General features: G+C 43.9%; 1 protein-coding gene across 3 annotated transcripts in view; it reads left to right on the top strand.

Moving 5' to 3' along the window:
- Window positions 1-10,688: 10,688 nt before the first annotated feature.
- Window positions 10,689-20,656, top strand: part of RIC8B (RIC8 guanine nucleotide exchange factor B) — a 74,208-nt gene continuing 64,240 nt past the window's right edge. For all 3 annotated transcript variants that reach the window (XM_033951655.1, XM_033951654.1, XM_033951652.1), the window contains exons 1-2: window positions 10,689-10,824; window positions 20,308-20,412. In XM_033951655.1, coding sequence (XP_033807546.1) covers window positions 20,314-20,412 — 99 coding nt within the window. In that variant the 5' untranslated portion in view covers window positions 10,689-10,824; window positions 20,308-20,313. The remainder of the gene's footprint in view (window positions 10,825-20,307; window positions 20,413-20,656) is intronic.

Here is a 20,656-nt window from a genome sequence, read left to right as displayed (position 1 = left end):
ATCTCATGCATATTTACTGTGGATGTCCTGAAAACCTGACCTGGCTCCGGTTCTCGAGGACCGGAATTGCCTACCCCTGCCCTAGACAAACCTTTAGCTTCACGTTGTCATCACCTGTCCCTGGCTCAACATTGAGGCCTCTAATTTGCTGTCCACCTCTAAAGACATTATGCTTTTAGATTTTAAACTTTGTTGTATGTGTATCAAACACACACAAATAGTGAAGGTAATTTCCAAAAGTCATTTACCCAATTAAAGAGATTATTTGAAAACTGCCCTCCCTTCCTGCAAGTAGACGTAGCTAACAGGATCTATTGTTTTGCTGTGCTTGCAACTGCTCTTGTTGCCCCCTTCCTGCATGCAGAAGTAGCATTGATAGTTCTTTGAACTGGCTTAGCTGGCAGGATCTATTGTTTTGCTGTGCTTGCAACTTCTCTTGTTGCCCTCTTCCTGCAGGCAGAAGTAGCATTGATGGTTCTTTGAACTGGCATAGCTGGCAAGATCTATTGTTTTGCTGTGCTTGCAACTGCTCTTGTTGCCCCCTTCCTGCAGGCAGAAGTGGCATTGATGGTTCTTTGAACTGGCGTAGCTGGCAGGATCTATTGTTTTGCTTTCACCTCAACTGCTCTTTGCTGCCCCCTAGAAGCTGCTGCAGTAGTTGACTGTAGCTATCTCCTAATAGTTGGCTGGCCCTGAGTAGAACTGGGGTTAATTTAGTAGTTCCTTGGATTTTCATCCACTCTTCTAAACAGTAGCACACTCAGGTACTATTGATTACACTTGCTTGAAGTAAATTCAGACCTTGACTCCGAAACGTAATAGACTTGCAGATTAGCATAGTCTAAATCAGTGTTTTTCAACCTTTTTACACCTATGGACCGGCAGAAATAAAAGAATTATTCTGTGGACCGGCGGTTGAAGAACACTGGGCTAAGTCGTGAGCCAGACCCCGCCCATCTCTACCCAATCTCCACCCCAGACCCCGCCCCCATAATAGTACTAATTGTATCTTGCATGTCCCGTGCCTCATCTGGAAGCCTTCCCTCTGATGTTGCAACATCAAAGAGAAGGCTTCCGGTTCAGGCGCAGGATACCTGTAGGATCCACTGCCTGTGGCTTTGTGCACTAAATTGGTGAGGAAGAGGGAGCTTGCTCGAAGATAACGCCGCATGATCGCACCGTGGACCAGCGGTTGAACACTGTTTTGGGCCTGATGCACGTGCTGGCCCTGTGGACCGGCAGGAAATTTCTGTGGACCGGCACTGGTCCGCGGCCCGGTGGTTGAAGAACACTGGTCTAAATAGACTGAAATTGAACTCTGAAAAATCGTGTGGGGATTACTTCTGGACCGACTGTGAAAGTCCTGGGGGTAATACTTGGTCAAAATCTGAATTTTGCATCATTGAGCAGTAGACCAAGAACCAGAGGAAGCAGGTTCAATTCCTGTTGCCTCTAGAAAGTCACAAAACCTCCACTGCCCCAGATAGAAAAGCTTGGTTTGTGAGCCCACTAGAGACAAAATAAATACATATAATAATGTAAACCACTTTGGTTAGACCACATAAAGGCAATATATCAAATGCTTGGCTGTTACCTCATTTACTTGGTTTCTGTTTCATTCTTCTTGTCTTCTCTTTGTTGATTCAGAATTTAACTGTATTGAAATCATTTAGCTACCCAAAGTATAAGGCAGTACAGAAAATGTTGTTTTACAGTAAACCCAGCAAATATCAGCATAAAACATGTTGAGACCGATGAGTTTCTAGGCCTCAACAGTACATATTTTCTTGGCATTTCTCCACCTCAAGTGTAAGCCAGAAGCGAAATAGATGAACAAAATAATGAGATGCTAAGGTTCCAGAGCAATTTAAAATCTTCAAGAGTTTGTCCAGATTACTCAACACCCCTCTGTTCTGGAGGCTTGTTCATTTTTTTTAACTAATTTATAAAAATTTTGTATTCTGGCTATGAATTCTCCCTTCCAAATTCTTCTATACCAAATCACCTCAACTTTGGATGCCTCCAACCTGTGCTAGGAAAACTATATAGAGAAGTTTCATGTCTTGTCGCTTAGACAGGTAAGTAGGTAAGTGACTGGTCTTAACCAGTCACTTTTTTTGAATCACTAAAAGTAGACACTTTTTTTTAGTGCATCAGGAAGCCAAGTTAGAGCATCAATCGCTCTACTAGTTTACATGGCATTTTAATATTAATTAGCTTATCTACCTGGTCAGATTGGGGAATGAGCGATCATTCAGAAAATCAGGCAGTGAGCCATTTTCTGCATTGGGTCAGCAAATGCAATCGTTGCTAAAGCTGTTAAAATAGGTTTAATGATGACCGCTGACTTTAATGCATCTGGGCCTTGGAGATCTGGGCAGTTCAGAATGCCCTAAAGGCTTTCAGAGATCAATTAACCAACAAAGGTTTCCTAGTACAATCAGGTGATTACTTTCACAAGTAGCACAAATACATTCACATTTCTTGTGTCAAGAGACTGTCAGACTCTGGAATTGGGGTCATCTCCCAACGTTTATGTCCCTGGCAGAAAAGAATAACGTTCTGGAGACCACATCCTTCAAAAAAATATATAAGCAGAGTAAGTTCAGAGGCAGCTACTAAAAAGTCTAATTGAGGGACAAAACCCAAAGGTACCAGCATTGCCACTACTCCAACACCTTGAAGGAATACCAGAGCCTGCTCTCGAATCCAACAGCACATATCACTCCAGAACTGGGGGTCTTGACCCAAATATCTCTGAAGCACCTGGAAACAGAAAAGAATTTAAAGAACATCTAAGAACATAAGAATTGCTGCTGCTGGGTCAGACCAGTGGTCCATCGTGCCCAGCAGACCGCTCCTGTGGTGGCTCTTAGGTCAAAGAAATGGATCTTTATACCCAATTTAACTTTCACATATGATTCCAGAGGCAGGGGCTAAGTGGAAAACAGCAGACATGATGACTGCACTCATGTCATGCCAAGTCTGGCAACAGAAGTATTAAAATATTGTCCGATTGAAACTGGAGACTACCCAGTTAAGTTTTTAAGGGCAGCTCTGGCCCACCAGGGAGATGCTCCAACAGGACCACGAGGCAGGAAAGAAGTATGGGAGCTAAAGCTCCACCCCCCTACCAATGTCAATAGGGCTGCCAGAATCCCCAATTAAATTCTGGAATGGCACACAAATATTACATAACCAAGAAAATATTCACAACACTGAGAGAACAATCAAATTTGGCATTGCTTCGCCAAAGAAAACTTTCAGATCTTGGTTCAGTCACTGGTTCTATCCTAACTAGATTATTGCAATGTCCTTTATGTAGGATGCAAAGAAAATATTTGGAAAAAAAATCTACAAACCATTCAAAATGTAGCAGCCAGATTTATTTTCTCAGCAACCAAATATGACGAAGTGACACCCCTGTTCCTTGAACTACACTGGCTCCCCTTCAAAGCAAGGTGTATTTTTAAACTATGTACACTGATCTTTTTAATTTTCCATGATGAGACACCAGACTGTGTTGAATTTAATCGAAATACCACCCAAAGCTAAATATAACCTGATCAGCAAAAATATGAGACTAAGATTCCCAAATCCTAGAGGAATCAAATTCAAAACTATTCATTCTACAACCTTACCATACGTGACAGCATAATGGTGGAATCTTTTACCAGCATAATTAAGGTACACCCTCTCCTACCAAAACTTTCATAAAGGCCTAAAAACCTATCTATTTGGAAAATTCCCCCCCCCCCCCCAAACAACAGGCTATGATCACCAGAAACCAAACATGAAACAAACCACCTCCCCTATCTCGATAGATGACCAAGTTCAAGTTTCAAGTTTATTAGGTTTTTATATACCGCCTATCAAGGTTATCTAAGCGGTTTGACAATCAGGTACTCGAACATTTTCCCTATCTGTCCCGGTGGGCTCACAATCTATCGAACGTACTCTACAAACCAGGAAAGTTACACCCATACCAGAACCCGTAATATCAAGATTACAACACCAGATATAGCCAATCTTCTCTCCAAATCACATGCCATAATCATACACCTACACGGACACAAACCAATTTATCTGTGTCATGAACCCTAATGAAGTAATGTAATCCCTGAATATGGCCAGGATCTTTCAAATTGTAAATCGCATTAAACTCCTTTTGGGACATATTAGCTATCCATAAATACAAGGGATCTTCAAAAGTTTCCAGAACAAACAAACCAAAAAACTGCAGACCTTGTACACGATGCAGGCAGACTTTATTATGACAAGTAAATCTTTGATTAAAAACCTTTTACCAGGTAAGGGATCCAACACGGTCCGTGTTTCGGACTAACCTTCGTCAGGGGTCCTAATAAGTACAAATACAATATTTAAGACCAACATGTTTAGAAATACAATATATTAAAAAAATTTTTATCAAATGTATCAATATATTAATTACTATAATGGTCCAATTATTCCATTAAAAAGAATTTAAAAAATATAATTTTAAAAAAAGGTTTGAAAAGAAAAGAAGGAAGGAAAGATATATTATAAAATAAATAGGTAATATAATAGATAATTTTGTTTTTGATTAAACTGTATATATCTGATAAGAGACTCTGTTAAACAAAAAAAAAAAATTCAAACAATTAAAATATACAAAGGGAGGAAAGAAAGAAGAACCAAGAAAAAATAAAAATATATATAAAATAATATAAATATATAATACATACCACTTTTGATAAAGGGGAAAATTATCAAAAGAAAAAAGCCTTCAAGAGACATAGAAAAAGGCATATAAACATAACAATGTTTAAATCAAAGATTTACTTGTCATAATAAAGTCTGCCTGCATCGTGTACAAGGTCTGCAGTTTTTTGGTTTGTTTGTTCTGGATTGTTTTATACTGCAGACAGTTGAACCTTGGTTTCCTCCTTGGTTTTGGTTTGTTGCTCTTCAAAAGTTTCCACATTTTTATTTTTTTAAACGCTATTAAATATCTCAAAAACAAATTGCATCACTATCTGCAAGGTGAGCCAGGTTGACTGACTGTAGTCACATGACACTCTAGAACACGTTCTCTTACCATTTCTCCCACCCCAACCATTGCGAAAATGTAAAAGTGCAGAAACTTTTTGAAGAACCCTTGTCCTAATGTGATGTAATTGTGGCACTTGAGGGATTAAAGAGTTTGCTAAATATTCTGAACCGTGTGTTAGAATGTAAGCACATAAGAATTGCTGCTGCTGGGTCAGACCGGTGGTCCATCGTGCCTAGCGGTCTGCTCGAGCGGTGGCCCCCAAGTCAAAGACCAGTGCTCTAAATGAGTCCAGCCTCACCTGCGTACGTTCCAGTTTAGCAGGAACTTGTCCAACTTTGTCTTGAATCCCTGGAGGGTGTTTTCCCCTATAACAGACTCCAGAAGAGCGTTCCAGTTTTCTGCCACTCTCTGGGTGAAGAAGAACTTCCTTACATTTGTACGGAATCTATCCCCTTTTAACGTTAGAGAGTGCCCTCTCGTTCTCTCTACCTTGGAGAGGGTGAACAGTCTGTCTTTATCTACTTTGTCTTGAATCCCTGGAGGGTGTTTTCCCCTATAACAGACTCCAGAAGAGCATTCAAGTTTTCTACCACTCTCTGGGTGAAGAAGAACTTCCTTACGTTTGTACGGAATGTATCCTCTTTCAACTTTAGAGAGTGCCCTCTCGTTCTCCCTACCTTGGAAAGGGTGAACAACCTGTCTTTATCTACTAAGTCTATTCCCTTCAGTATCTTGAATGTTTCGATCATGTCCCCTCTCAATCTCCTCTTTTCGAGAAAGAGGCCCAGTTTCTCTAATCTCTCGCTGTACGGCAACTCCTCCAGCCCTTTAACCATTTTAGTTGCTCTTCTCTGGACCCTTTCGAGTAGTACCGTGTCCTTCTTCATGTATGGCGACCAGTGCTGGACACAGTACTCCAAGTGAGGGCGCACCATGGCCCAGTACAGCAGCATGATAACCTTCTCCGATCTGTTCGTGATCCCCTTCTTAGCATTAGGATCTTGAATTTAACCCTATAGCATATGGAGTTACATAATTGAATTTCTCTTTTTATCTGGAGGCATCCCATAGTTGAGATTCCTATGCATGTGGACTGAACATCCTGCTGGTCTTGGAGAACCAGATTATGGTTAGAAAGCAGAGGGGTGCAAGGACAAATGGAGTGCATTGTACAAATGAAATATTAACTGACTGTACTTTGTTTATAAGGGTAGGTCATTCTATACATCACCACAAACAAGCAGTCAACTGACACCGTCTCTCAAATGTAATGTATATGGATATTATTTCTGGGAGAGAATTTTCTGTATGATTTGTAGATACTTGTGACTTTTGTTACAGAGAATTAACATAGTTTTGTTTTCATTAAGTTCTATTAAAGAGCACTGAGCTGTGTTTACGACCAGTTACCCTATGGGTAAGAAAGGAATAAACTGAATAACATCAGAGGCTTTAGAATTATTATTATTATTTTTATTTTTTTTTTTTTGTAAATAAAAGCTTTGATAGTATGCAGTGTGATAACTATGTTTATGGCTAAAATAAAAATAAATGGTATTATTTGTACAGTTGTGCTAAATGAAGGATTTTCACATAAATAAAATGATTGAAATGATCGATTCTGCATTTGAGCTTTACTGCATAAAAACTATCTTCAGTTCCAGAAATCAGATTTAGGCCCAAGTTCACTAAGCTCACCGATCGTGTCCTGACCAGTTTGCGAGCCTTCGACCCGATTCACTAACCTTCTGCCTCATTCCGATCCGCACATGCAAATGAGGGGAAATGGCATGCAAAATAGGAAGGCAGCGATTCACTAAACAGAAGAAGGAACACTGATTGGGCTGGCCGATCCAAAAAGAAGTGACGGCTGAGGACCAGTCACTCACGTCCTTGCCGACTGTCCTGCTCTCTGCCACCCTGAAATCATCAAAATAAAACACCTCCCTTGTGCAAAAAGTGTCCTGCTCTCTGCCAGCCCCTGGTTTTAATCCACGGGTTTAAAGCGTGTTCTGTTCCGTAGTCTGGCTTCAAAGCGAAAGTCCTAAAATAACAGTAATTTGAGTTGTCGGGCAAGCAATTTTTAACGAGAAAGTCCTGAAGATGTCAATCAAATAACTGCTAGCATATAATGAAGTGCATTCACTAGGCAACGTTCCCCCTGTAGCACTGATTGAGTGGACATTATAGAGAGTGGGCAGGGCTTTCCCAGGTCCCTGCCTAAACGCAGAGTGGGAGGCGGGGCTCGTGAAGTTGAAATGCTTCCTGCGCATGCGGCTCAATCACTCTACAGCAGTGGTCTCAAACTTGTGGCCCGCCACATACTATTTTGAGGCCCTCGGTATGTTTATCATAATCACAAAAGTAAAATAAAACAGTTTCTTGGTCATATGTCTCTTTAGCTCTAAATTACAATATTATTATTAAGACTTAGCCAAAAGGAAAGATTTATAAACTATAAAGTGTTTTACCTCATGCAAAATTGTCATTTCTTTAATAAAACATTAAGGGCTAGATTCACAAAGCAAACCAATCGGTTTGTGACCCTTTTGCGACCAGATTTCTCTCCTGCACTAGTCACTAACCTCTCCTGCGATCCGCTTCGAATCCGTGCATGCAACTGAGGTGAAACGCATGCAAAGTAGGTAGGGACGCGATTCACAACTCAAAATTTCACATCCAACTGGGCTGGCCGATCAACTGAAGAAGCGACTGCTGAGACCAGTTGAAAATGTCTTTCCGATTCTGGAAGCCCTGCTCTGCAATCTCTCCTCCCTGCTCTGCCTTGAATCGCCGCCCTACTATGCCCAGATCTCTTGTCTCCTGCCTGCTTGCCCCAAATGCTACCCTGATCTGCCTTGTGTCTCCTGCCTGCTCGCCCTGATCTTCCAGCCCTGCTCTCTGCCCCGGTCTGTAGGAAGAGGTTTGCAACACTGGGGGAATAACCCTGCTTTCTGCCCCAAGCTCCAACAACCGAAAAGTTTCAGGGTGCAGGAAAGAAAGAGAAGGCAGGAAGAGAAATTGTGACTTCCTCTGCCGCCTTCCCTGCAGTGCGAGCCTGTGGGTTTAAAGTGGGGCTGCACGCCACAGCGCAGCCCGCTTTAAACCTGCGGGCTCGCACTGCAGGGAAGGCGGCAGAGAGCAGGAGAGTCTGGGCGGCAAGAGCAGGGCTTGGAAGGGAAGAACAAGAGGGCGCGTGCAGTAAAGTTTAAAAAAAAAAAAAGTTATGATCCGTGCCGGCAGATGGGGGCATTTCTCCGATCGCCTCCATCTGCATATTGAAGTTTCCTGAATTCACCGGACCTGTCTGGATCGGGCCCGATCCTGAATCTAGCCCTATTTTTTTCTGAGGCCCTCCAAGTACCTACAAATCCAAAATGTGGCCCTGCAAAGAGTTTGAGACCACTGCTCTACAGCGATCCATGGGATCACTTGTGGGCATGCATCCGATCAGATCATTTGCATGGGAACTCTTTAGTGAATCGGTCGCCCGTCAAGACTCAGCCACGGATCGGATCAGAAAGGTGAGTTTAGTGAATCTAGGCCTAATTTCATTCAGAGATAAGGGATTTTGTGCTGAGCAAATGTTAAGAGGAATATTCAGTGGGGTGGGAATCTGCAGAGTGCAGACAAAAATTAAAAAAGGAATTCCTTCTCTTGCTGACTTGCATTACTCACTATTATTACTACTGTACAACCATTATTAATGGTCAAAGACAGAAATTTGTAAAGAGTAACTTAAAGGATAAATGTCCTTTTTAATCAAATCAACCAATCCATATAAAATTATAGTATGAATAAGGTGACCATACATCCCGTTTTGAATGGGACCGTCCCTTTCTCAGATCTCCTATCCCGTTGTCCCCACGCACAGCTTCGGGATGCTGAAATGTCCCATTTTCAGAGACGGCGTCCTGAAGCTGTGTGTGGGGACAATGGGACAGGCGATCGCAGGAGAATGGGCTCTCTCCCTGCTTCTCCACCCGCCGCAGCAACAACTACAAGAAAGGAAGGTCCAGGCGCTGGCCCAGAAGCCTTCTCCCCGATATCAATTCTGATTGGCTGGCCCGGAGCTTCCTCTCCGACGTCAGAATTGACATTGGGGAGAAGGCTTCTGGGCTGGCGCCTGGACCTTCCTTTCTTGCGGTTGTTGTGGCGGGCGGGGTGGCAGCAGCGCACCGGGTGGGGGGAGCAGAAGAATCGGCGGTAGGCCAGGCTTCGGAGGGAGGGAGGCAGATAGACAGACAGGTAGGCAGGCTGGCTGGCTTCAGCGTGGGAGAGTGGTAGGTAGGCTGGCTGGCTTCAGGGGAGGGGAGGGGACAAAGGCTGGAAGGCAGTGAGGGGGACATATGAAGGAGGGAGGGAGGAAGGAAGGAGAGAAAGAGGCAAAGAAAGGGGGAGGGGGTTGTAAGCAGATTAGAAAGATTAGAGAGAGAAAGGCCTGAACTGAGTTCTTGCGGGAAGCAGTGTGAGACCAGGCAGGCAACTTGGTGCACTGCTACGCGAGAGAACGGAACAGGAGGCAGCTGGCAGTTCTCAGAGGAAGTAAGGTGCCACGTCCAAAAGTAAAAAAAAATAAAAATAAAAAAATACGCGTTGGAGGCGTCGGGGAGGAGGAAGAGGGCCAGAGCCTGCCTGTCGCCTGCCTGGGGGGGGGGGGGGGGGGAGGAGGAGGAAGAGGCAGGAGGAGGAGGAAGAGGCCTAGGTCTGCATGTCACCTGCCTGGGGAGGGTGAGGAGGAAGAGGCCGGGGTGTGCCTGCTGCCTGCCTGGGGGGTAGGGAAGGAGGAGGGAGAAGCTGGGCCTACTTGCCTAGAGGGAATGCCTGCTGCCTGCCTGGGGAGGCTTCCTTGGAGGGGGGAGTACTGCCTGCATGCCTGGGGGGGGATGCCTGGGAATGGGAGATGTCTGCCTGCATGCCCTGTCCCGGCCTATCACTAGACCAGTGGTAGGGAACTCCGGTCCTCGAGAGCTGTATTCCAATTGGGTTTTCAGGATTTCCCCAATGAATATGCATGAGATCTATTTGCATGCACTGCTTTCAATGCATATTCATTGGGGAAATCCTGAAAACCCGACTGGAATACGGCTCTTGAGGACCGGAGTTCCCTACCCCTGCACTAGACCATCAGAGGGGGGACAGGGCAGAGCTTGGCAATGAGTGTGGGTTGGGTGCAGAGCCTGGCAGGGAAAATTTGGTTCAGAATGGGTTTTTTTTTTCTTGTTTTCCTCTTTTAAATCTGGGGTGCGTCTTATGGTGAGGTGTGTCTTATGGAGCGAACAAAATGCGGTAATAAGATGTACATTAAAAATGAATGGAAGAAATTGGGGGCGGGGCTAGGGCGGGATTGGGGCGGGACTGAAAATTAATAGATGTCCCATTCTGATGAAAAAAATAAATGGTCACCTTAAGTATGAATGATCAGGACACCTTTATTTTCCGATAGTTTTCAGACACAGCTGGAAGTTCAGATTGTCTGTCTATAAACACATCCCCAAAGTAAGATTATGGAATGAGTTTGTTTTGGATTTTGTGTGGCTCACAGCTTTGAACTGCCCATATTACAAATAAAGGCTTCTGATTTTAGCATTCAGAAGGAGATCACAACTAGACACGCGTGAGCTCTCCCGCCGGACTACATTTCCCAGCATGCCCAGTGAGCCTGGAAGGCGCAGACGCGGAAGTTCGGGCACGGCTCCTGCTTCTCGGTGCTGTCTGACGTCACAGCGTGCGGTTGTGAAGACGGAGGCCGCGAGGATACGCGTGAGGCGCTGCAGAGAGAGTCTGACGTAAGTGGGAGGTTGGGGAGCTTAATACACGATCGTTGTCTCTGTGCATGAGCATGCTCACTCGAGTCTACTGTCACTGTGCATCATAAGCAATCTCGCTTTATTGTCTCTGTCCCTATGCACAGGCAGTCTCACTTTACTGTCACCATCACTGTCTGGTCAGCATGAGCTCTTTTGCTTTACTGTCACTATCATTTTTTAGCATGATCACTCTCACTTATCACCATCAGTGTGCGTAAGCAATTTCACCTTAATGTCACCATCACTGTCTCTGTGCATGAGCACTTTCACTTTACTGTCACCATCGTTGTTGGGTCATCATGAGCTCTTTTGCTTTACTGTCACCATCACTGTCGGGTCATCATGAGCTCTTTTGCTTTACTGTCACTATCATTGTTTAGCATGATCACTCTCACTTATCACCATCAGTGTGCGTAAGCAATTTCACCTTAATGTCACCATCACTGTCTCTGTGCATGAGCACTTTCACTTTACTGTCACCATCGTTGTTGGGTCATCATGAGCTCTTTTGCTTTACTGTCACTATCATTGTTTATCATGATCACTCTCACTTATCACCATCAGTGTGCGTAAGCAATTTCACCTTAATGTCACCATCACTGTCTCTGTGCATGAGCACTTTCACTTTACTGTCACCATCGTTGTTGGGTCATCATGAGCTCTTTTGCTTTACTGTCACCATCACTGTCGGGTCATCATGAGCTCTTTTGCTTTACTGTCACTATCATTGTTTAGCATGATCACTCTCACTTATCACCATCAGTGTGCGTAAGCAATTTCACCTTAATGTCACCATCACTGTCTCTGTGCATGAGCACTTTCACTTTACTGTCACCATCGTTGTTGGGTCATCATGAGCTCTTTTGCTTTACTGTCACTATCATTGTTTATCATGATCACTCTCACTTATCACCATCAGTGTGCATAAGCACTTCTTTGAGGGGGTAAACAGCCAGATGGACATTTATCTCGACTTCCAAAAAGCCTTTGACAAGATACCCCATGAGCGGCTACTTAGGAAGCTGTGGAACCACGGGGTGGAAGGGGACGTACACAGATGGGTTAAACACTGGTTGGCAGGCAGGAAGCAAAGGGTTGGAGTGAAGGGCCACTACTCGGACTGGAGGAGGGTCACGAGCGGAGTTCCGCAGGGGTCGGTACTCGGACCACTGCTGTTCAATATATTTATCAATGACCTAGAAACAGGGACAAAATGTCAAGTTATAAAATTTGCAGATGACACTAAACTCTTTAGCAGGGTTAGAACTGTGGAAGAATGTGAGGACCTACAAAGGGACCTGAACAAACTGGAGGAGTGGGCAAATAAATGGCAAATGAACTTCAATGTAGGGAAATGCAAGGTCATGCATATAGGGAAAAAGAACCCGATGTTCAGCTACCAAATGGGGGGATTAGTACTAGAGGGAAGTAACCTTGAAAAAGACTTGGATGTGCTGGTGGACACAACAATGAAGTCAATAGCACAATGCGCAGCAGCCTCAAAGAAAGCAAACAGAATGTTGGGTATAATTAAGATGGGTATTACAGCCAGAATGAAGGAAGTCATCATGCCGCTGTATCGCGCGTTGGTGCGCCCGCATCTGGAATACTGTGTCCAATATTGGTCGCCGTACCTAAAGAAGGACATGGAGATACTTGAGAGGGTTCAGAGAAGAGCGACAAAAATGATAAAAGGTATGGAAAACCTTTCATACGCAGACAGGCTAGAAAGGCTGGGGCTTTTCACCCTGGAGAAGCGGAGACTCAGAGGAGGCATGATAGAGACTTACAAGATCATGAAGGGCATAGAGAAGGTGGAAAGGGACAGGTTCTTCAGAGGGTGGTGGACACCTGGAATGCGCTTCCGGAGGATGTGATAGGTCAGAGTACATTAAGGGGATTCAAAGAGGGTTTGGACAAGTTCCTGAAGGATACGGGGATTGAGGGATATAGATAGAGGTAGAGATAGGATTATGGAAGGGTATAGATAGAAGAAAACTGGGGATTGAAAGGTTTTAGACAAAGGATCACTTACAGGTCATGGACCTGATGGGCCGCCGCGGTAGCAGACTGCTGGGCGCGATGGACCCCTGGTCTGACCCAGCGGAGGCAAATTCTTATGTTCTTATTTCACCTTAATGCCACCATCACTGTCTCAGTGCATAGGCACTCTTGCTTTCTGTCACTATCACTGTTTCAGTGCGTGAGCACTCTCACTTTCCTGTCAGTATCTCTGGCCGTGTGATCTTCGAGTGCATAATTTAACACACCCAGTTATACAATTTCCTCTCTCTGTCTCTGAATCTTGAGTACTCTCCGTTTGCTGGGGGTGTCTGTATCTTTGTGTTAATTATCTTCCACCATCACTCTCTTTGAGAGTCATTTTATCATTTTTTTTCTATTATCTTACTGTTTTATGATCACTGTTTCTGAAAGCCCTGCCGTTGGTCTCTGTTCTTCTTATCTGCTTCCTCAGAAAGTCCTGTTACTCTTACTGAGTCAGTTGTTTGTGAAAGTCTCTGACCGTCACTATGTCAGTGTTGAGGTACATACAGCCTTCCTGAGCTTCTCTGCTGTCTCTCTCACTCTGCTGGGATCACTCTGTTCCCCTGGTGCTCTGCTCCACCGCTTTCTTCTTAGCATGTCATTGCTGCTGCCTCGCCTTGTTACTGCTGCCTCTTTCTGCCAGTCCAGTAAGTGTTATTTTTGCAGCGGTGGGTTGGGGGGGGGGAGTTGAGGCAAGAGATGAAGTGGAGGGGAGACAACGGTGTTGTCAGTGTGAGAGAAGGATGATGGGGAGTGCTGTAACAGAGGAATCACTGTGGCTGTTAGGGGGGACCAGCGGGTTTTGAGGGTGGTCAGAGGAGGGATCATTCATGGCTTCAGGCGTCGTGATCAGGTCTTTATCACTGCCTCTCAGTTCCTGTGTTGTTGTCACTACATCTGACTGTCAGTGACTGTCACTGGTTCTGTAATGGCTTCTATTTCTCCTAGTCTAAGTATATAGTGCTGAGAAAAAGTTTGGATGATGTCTACTTTAGCATAGCTTGAAAACATGATTAGATCATAAAAGATAAGTGTATTAAAATAACTCCATCAAAGAGAATAGATTTAGATTATTCGATAAAAGTATCAGCATTTAAAGGGGCGTTATCAGTGTGGTCGGCCGTTAAGATGTGTTATTTTACCGTTAACCAAAGTTATTAGTAAGTGCATGAAACAGAACTTATGGTAAAACAGTAGCCCCTGTTGATAACTACACTAGAGAATGACACGGTGATAAAATTCATCACCGTTCCCGTCCCCGCGGATAACCGCGGGAAACCATCTTCATGTCATTCTTTAAGGAGAGAGGGAAGAATCAGAGTATAATCGGGCACAACCACTGACCCGCAAGCTTTGCTCTGAAGAATGCTGGTGTAGAAGGACTGAGGTTGAAACAGACACTACAGAATGACAGTCTCTGGTATCCAGAGCAGATATTGTGATGTCATAATGCCTCATTCCACCAGTGCCTAAGAGCCAATCACATCAGTGATGTCACAATGGCTTCATTATCCTTGGCTCACATAAGAATCAGAGTATGAATGGCCACAACCACTGACCCGCAAGCTTTGCTTTGAAGAATGCTGGTGTAGAAGGACCAAGGTTGAAATAGACACTAGAAAATGACATGGGATTATTTCCCGCGGTTATCCGCGGGGACGGGAACGGTGATGAATTTTGTCACCGTGTCATTCTCTAAACTACACCCTAAGTATCTTTTTCTTGAGCAGTAAGGACTTCAACTAAATGTTCCCTGCCAAGGGGAAGTGGTAAAACGCGGACCTGATGGACCTCGCGGATCTAAACCCGCACGTCCTTAAAAATCTGAGGTCCGTGTCCGTGCCGCTCGTAGTTTCTGTCTCTGACAGACCTCGATGACATTTTTGCTCTGACGGATCTGTCTCAGCATAGGGAGGGAAAAGTATTAGGATCCGTCAGCGCTAAAATCTCATCGAAGTCTGTCAGAGACAGAAACTACGAGCGGCACGGACACGGACCTCAGATTTTTAAGGCTGTGCGGGTTTAGATCCGCGAGGTCAACAATGCTGTACAGGAGGCAGATAAAAGGGAGGTTACTGTTTTTGTTTTTTTTAAAAGAAAAGGGTTTTAAGTTGCCTTTGAAGTCATAGCAAGATCCAAGTGCTTCAGAGGCCAGATTCACTTCAGATAGACCAAACCTAATGGGGCCGAGAGATTCTAACCTCACTGCCAGTGCCAGCTAGGAATCTCTCCACTGGTTCTGTGCTCCTCAGATCCTAACCAGCCAGGCACAGAAAAATAAAACAAAATCATCTATAATTAGTAATAATAGCTAATGCTCAGTCCTACCGAGCACACCACAACTCGATCACTGTTTTTAACTTGTGTCTCCGCGCAGTAACAGGTCCTCCTGGCTTGTTCCAGTGTTACGTCATTTCCTTTTAGGTTAAAAAACACATATCTTATATTCCACACTATTCATGTGCTCCATCTGATCATTGTGTGTAGTTATCATAAGCATGCAGAACTCAGCCTGGGCTTTAGCAGTGATTTCCCTGGTGCAGTAAATGCGTGTGGAAAAAGTCATGGCTTTTTACCAATATATCGAACAGTGGGATTTATAGAATAACCTTAGGTAAAGATTACATCTAACAGCCCAATTTTTTCTTTGTGAGATTCTTTCTTTGGGTCTCGGACCTGAAATACATTCTCTGTCAACACTACTGCTAAGGTTGGGGGTTGGTATATAATTGTAACGTTAGACACAGGCGTTTAGCATTGCACCAGTTGTGGTTTGAATGGAAAAATCACCCACTGAGCACTTCATGCGGGAGATACGGTTTACGATTTCTCAAGGACTTTTTATGGGTTTTTTTTCTTTTAACCCTTTCAGGACCATAAGGATCGTAGGCCAATTTTTGTGGTTTTGACGACATTTTTATGGTAAAAAGGGCTTGCAGATGCCAAAAAATTGATTTTTTTTTGTGAAATATCATTATTTTTTTTTTTAAAAATCAAACTTCTGGCTTATGGACAGTGTGGCAAGTGAATCTTCTCGTCAATCTGGCAACGACGCTAATGAATGAATGTCGGAACCAGTTTGTTTACATCAAGGCAGTATCCTATGGAATCCGTACATATCAAATTTAGAACTGTAGACTATCCCAATCAAAATTTATAGGATTTTAAAGTTATGGGACAAATATGTCCCTTGGTCCTGAAAGGGTTAAATGCCCTTCCGTTTGTCCTGTATATATGAGCTTTCCGTGTATATTAATCCCAATCTGCCTTTCTTGATCTTTCTGTTTTCCGGGGACCTTCTATACAGCATCAGTTCTTCTCTCTGTAATCCAGGAAGCCTGATTCTCTATAGTGTACCCTTACTGTAAACTTTAATAAGATCCGGCAGACTTAAACCTCTACATAAGAAGGCTTCTGTTCTGCCGCTCCAGCACTAGTCTCTGGCTCTGACAGACCTCGATGAGATTTTAGCGCTGACGGATCCTAATCCTTTTCCCTCCCTTTGCTGAGACGGCTCCGTCAGCGCTAAAATCTCATAGAAGTCTGTAAGAGACAGAAACTACCAGCGGCACGGACACAGACCTCTGATTTTTAAGGACGTGCGGTTTTAGATCCGCGAGGTCCGCGTTTTACCCCCTTCCCCCTGCCAAGTGTTGACCAGACTTTCACATTGTTTATTGGGTATTGCGACATCTTCTTCCTTAGAGAATTAACTCTGACACTTGAGAGCTACTCAGTATGAGCTCACTTTAGTAGAGTTTGGTTCAGGTCTTGACCTGTCCAGAATCTGTTCTTCACTCATTTTGCATGTTTAGAGTTCTCGCCTTGCTACATTATCCATTTTTGGTTTCGCTTCGGCTCACAGATTTGTGGTCTGAGGTTCTTCTTTATAAGGCAAAATTCATGGTTTGATTAATGGTGGGAAGTCATTCAGATCTTGATGCAGCAACAGTAAGAGAAGTCAGCTGACACAGGCGTGGGAGCCTCTCTTCCTGCCCAGTGAGCCACGGCACATTTAAAATCTCAAAAGGCACACTACTGTGCTGCAGCATTTTCTTCCTCCTTCTGTCTCCCTTGTTTCCGTCCCTTTCGATCCGTCAGGATTTCTATCTTACACGGTATCCTCTGGGTATACCATTTCCCGAACCATCAACTCTTGGTCATCTGTTGGCTTCCCCCTTCTTCTTAGTTTAAAAACTTCTCAATTTCTCGCTTGTTGTTGCTTGCAAGTAGCCTCGTTCCGTCTCCGCTGAGGTGGAGTCCATCCTTCCTGTATAGCTTGCTCTTCCCCTAGAACGACGTCACACCAGTGTCTCATCCATGCGTTGACTGCTTGCATTTCCGTCTGCCTCTTCCCATTGGCCCTGGGTACTGGCAAGATCTCCGAGAACACTACCATTGGCGTTCTGATCTTCAGCTTCCTTTCTAGCATCCAGAACCGGTCTTTCAGTGTTTCCCTGCTGTTGTTCCTGTTGCTCACGTTGTTTGTTCCAACGTGGATCACCACCGCTGTATCTCCTCCTTCTGCACTGTCGATGATCCTGTCAATGGGGTTCACTATATCCTCCACCTTGGCCCCTGGTAGGCAGGTTACCAGTCGATTCTGTCTTCCTCCTGCTATGTGGCTGTCGACTTGTCGGTTGATGGAGTCTCCCATGACGATTGCTGTCTTCCCTATCTTCTCTTGTCTCTCTAGCCGCAGGTCTGTGTCCTTGATGTACGTCCATCTCTCTAGCCGCAGGTTCGTGTTCTCGGTGCACTTCCATCTTTCCTCCTCCTGGCATTGGCCTGCACTGGACTTGTCTTCCTGTGGGTTCCCCACGCTGTTTCCAGGTCCTGCTGCTGTGTCATCTAGTCCTTTCTTGTGATTGTCCTCCAGGTGGTCCTCACTCTCTATGGATGTATCTTGGTAGTTCCTCTGTTGTTCCACGGCCTCTCTGTATGCCTCCTCGATGAACTTCTCTAATTCTTCTTCGATGTTCCTCTCTTCCATGATGTTCTCCACCTCCCTGACTTCTTCTTCAGTGTTCCTCTCTTTCATGAAGATTTCAGCCTCTCTGATCTCCTCCTCAACTGCTTGAAGTGCTTCTAATTCTAGTACTCTGCCCTCCAGTAGCTTGACTTGCTTCTTTAGACCCTCCAGTTCCTCGCATCGAGTTCATATATAAGACTCCTCCCCCTCTAGACATTTTATACGCTTGTCTGGGTAACTGGATGCAATCAGGCTTCCTCCACCAGCCCCAAGAGTCCTGCTTCCTCAGATACAACTCCCTGTTTCCAAGAGGGCAGGACACAGCAGCAGAAAAGCTCTTGAGGACAGTGGAGGAAGCCTACTTTCATTTCACTGGGGGGGAGTTGAGGTCAGAGCTATGGTCATGGTTATTTTATTTGATAGTCACCTTTCCTCCACCAATATCAAAGTGGTTTACAATACATAGAACTCTGTCCCAGTGGGCTCACAATCTGTGGTACCTGGGGCAATGGAGGGTTAAGTGGCTTGCCCAGGGTCACAAGGAGCAGCACTGGGATTGAACCTGCAAGCTCAGGGTGCTGAGGCAGTTAACTCAATTTTTTTTTTTTTTCTTATAAGTACATTTTATTTTCCTTGAAATAAATCCATTGTCACAGATCTTTGGTCTTCTGGTACATACACAGGATTCATGGGAGTTTTTGGGGAGGTTAACTCAATTTCTAATCATGAGATTATTCACAATTAAAACTTTCAATTTCCAACAGCCAAAATAATAATGCCTTTGTATTGCTCCATGTTGAGTTCAGTTCTGATCATTGTATCTCAAAAGGAACAGATGGAAAAAGGCACAGGAAAGGGTGACCAACATGAGATTAGGGTTCTTCAGCTCAGAGAAGATACCGCTGAGGGGAAATATGATAGGGGTCTGTAAAATAATGAGTGGAGTGATACTGGTAGATACAAATGACTTGTTTACTCTTTCCAAAAGAACAAGGACCAGGGGGCATTCAATGAACATAAGAATTGCCCTACTGGGACAGACCAAAGTTTAAGTTTAAGTTTAAGTTAAGTTTTAAGTTTAAGTTAAGTTTTAAGTTTAAGTTTAAGTTAAGTTTAAGTTTAAGTTTAAGTTAAGTTTATTAAGTTTAAGTTTATTAGGATTTTTATATACCGCCTATCAAGGTTATCTAAGCGGTTTTACAATCAGGTACTCAAGCATTTTCCCTCAAGGTCCATCAAGCCCAGTATCCTGTTTCCAACAGTGGTCAACCCAGGTCCAAAGTACCCAGCTAGATCCCAAGTAGTAAAACAGATTTTATGCTACTTATCCTAGGAATAAGCAGTGGATTTCCCCAAGTCCATCTCAATAATAGACTATGGACCACTCTTTTAAGAATTTTATCCAAGACTTTTTAAAACCCTGCTAAGCTAACTGATTTCACCACATACTCTGGCAATGAATTCCAGAGTTTAATTACACGTTGTGTGAAGAAATATTTTCTCTAGTTTGTTTTAAATCTACTACTTAGTAGCTTCATTGCACGTCCCCTAGGCCTAGTATTTTTGGAAAAGTGAACAAGTGATTGACATCTACCCTTTCCACTCCATTCAGTATTTTATAGACCTCTATCTTATAAGAACATAAGAATTACCTCTGCTGGGTCAGACCAGAGGTCCATCGTGCCCAGCAGTCCGCTTGCGCGGCGGCCCAACAGGTCCAGGACCTGTGTAGTAGTCCTCTATCTATACCCCTCTATCCCCTTTTCCTCCAGAAAATTGTCCAATCCCTTCTTGAACCCTAAAACCGTACTCTGTCCTATCACGCCCTATGGAAGCGCATTCCAGGTGTCCACCACCTGTTGAGTGAAGGAAAAACTTCCTAGATTCCAAAAAAAAAGCCTTTGAACGTGTCGATTCCCATTTAGTCCTTCTAACTGACAGATTGTGATGTCATAATGCCTCATTCCACCAATAAGAGCCAACCTCATCAGTGATGTCAAAATGGCTCGATTGCCCTTTACGTGGCTCACTTTTATTACATATAGCAGTGATTTTGATTTCTAAAGACATTTCTTTTTCCTTTAATTGAGGGGGGGGGAGTTATCAATGTGGGCTATTGTGTTATTTTATTAGTAACTAGCCCTCATTGCATGAAATGGGACCTCTTAACAGTAGCCCACATTGACAACTGCACCCCAAATCTCCTCATTATGATTATGCGTTGGAGCATTTAGAGCCCCAGGCTCGGCCTAGTGAAAGGGGGCTTATGTGTGTAACTGTATTCCTCACCTAGTTAATAGTTCATTGGGAAGGCTGGTCTTTTTCCACCTTCTTTTATGATGTTAGCATGTCAGTTTCCCTGGTTTTGTTGGAGTATTCTTTGTCTTGGAAGGGTAGTGATGGGCTCTCTCCATGTCCTTTCAACCCTGTCTTCTGCTGTCCAGGTACGGATGGAGAAGAAAGTAGAGATGGATTTGGTTTTGGCTGGGCTTCTTCCAGGAGCTTCAGAGGACGAGAGAGAAACTTCATTGGCGGCTTTTAACGAGCAGGTAAACATTGAGAACGTTAAGAGTCTATTATACAAAGCCAAACAACTGTATTTTTTAAAATTAATTTTGATCTGTATTATACAATAATAATTTATAAGTAGTAGCCACAACAGCACATTCATAACTAGCTTAAGGAACAGAAAATTTGACCCAGGAACTGAACACTTCTCTTCCACACTGCCACAGGTCTGAACCTCTTTATTTATTTATTTTTATGAATGTGGAGGGGCATAATCAAAAAAAA

The sequence above is a fragment of the Geotrypetes seraphini genome, chromosome 7 (genome assembly GCF_902459505.1).
Source record: "Geotrypetes seraphini chromosome 7, aGeoSer1.1, whole genome shotgun sequence".
Taxonomy (NCBI): Eukaryota; Metazoa; Chordata; class Amphibia; order Gymnophiona; family Dermophiidae; genus Geotrypetes; species Geotrypetes seraphini.
Note: the sequence above shows the minus strand (reverse complement) of the source record. Positions and strands in the feature narration are given on the sequence as shown.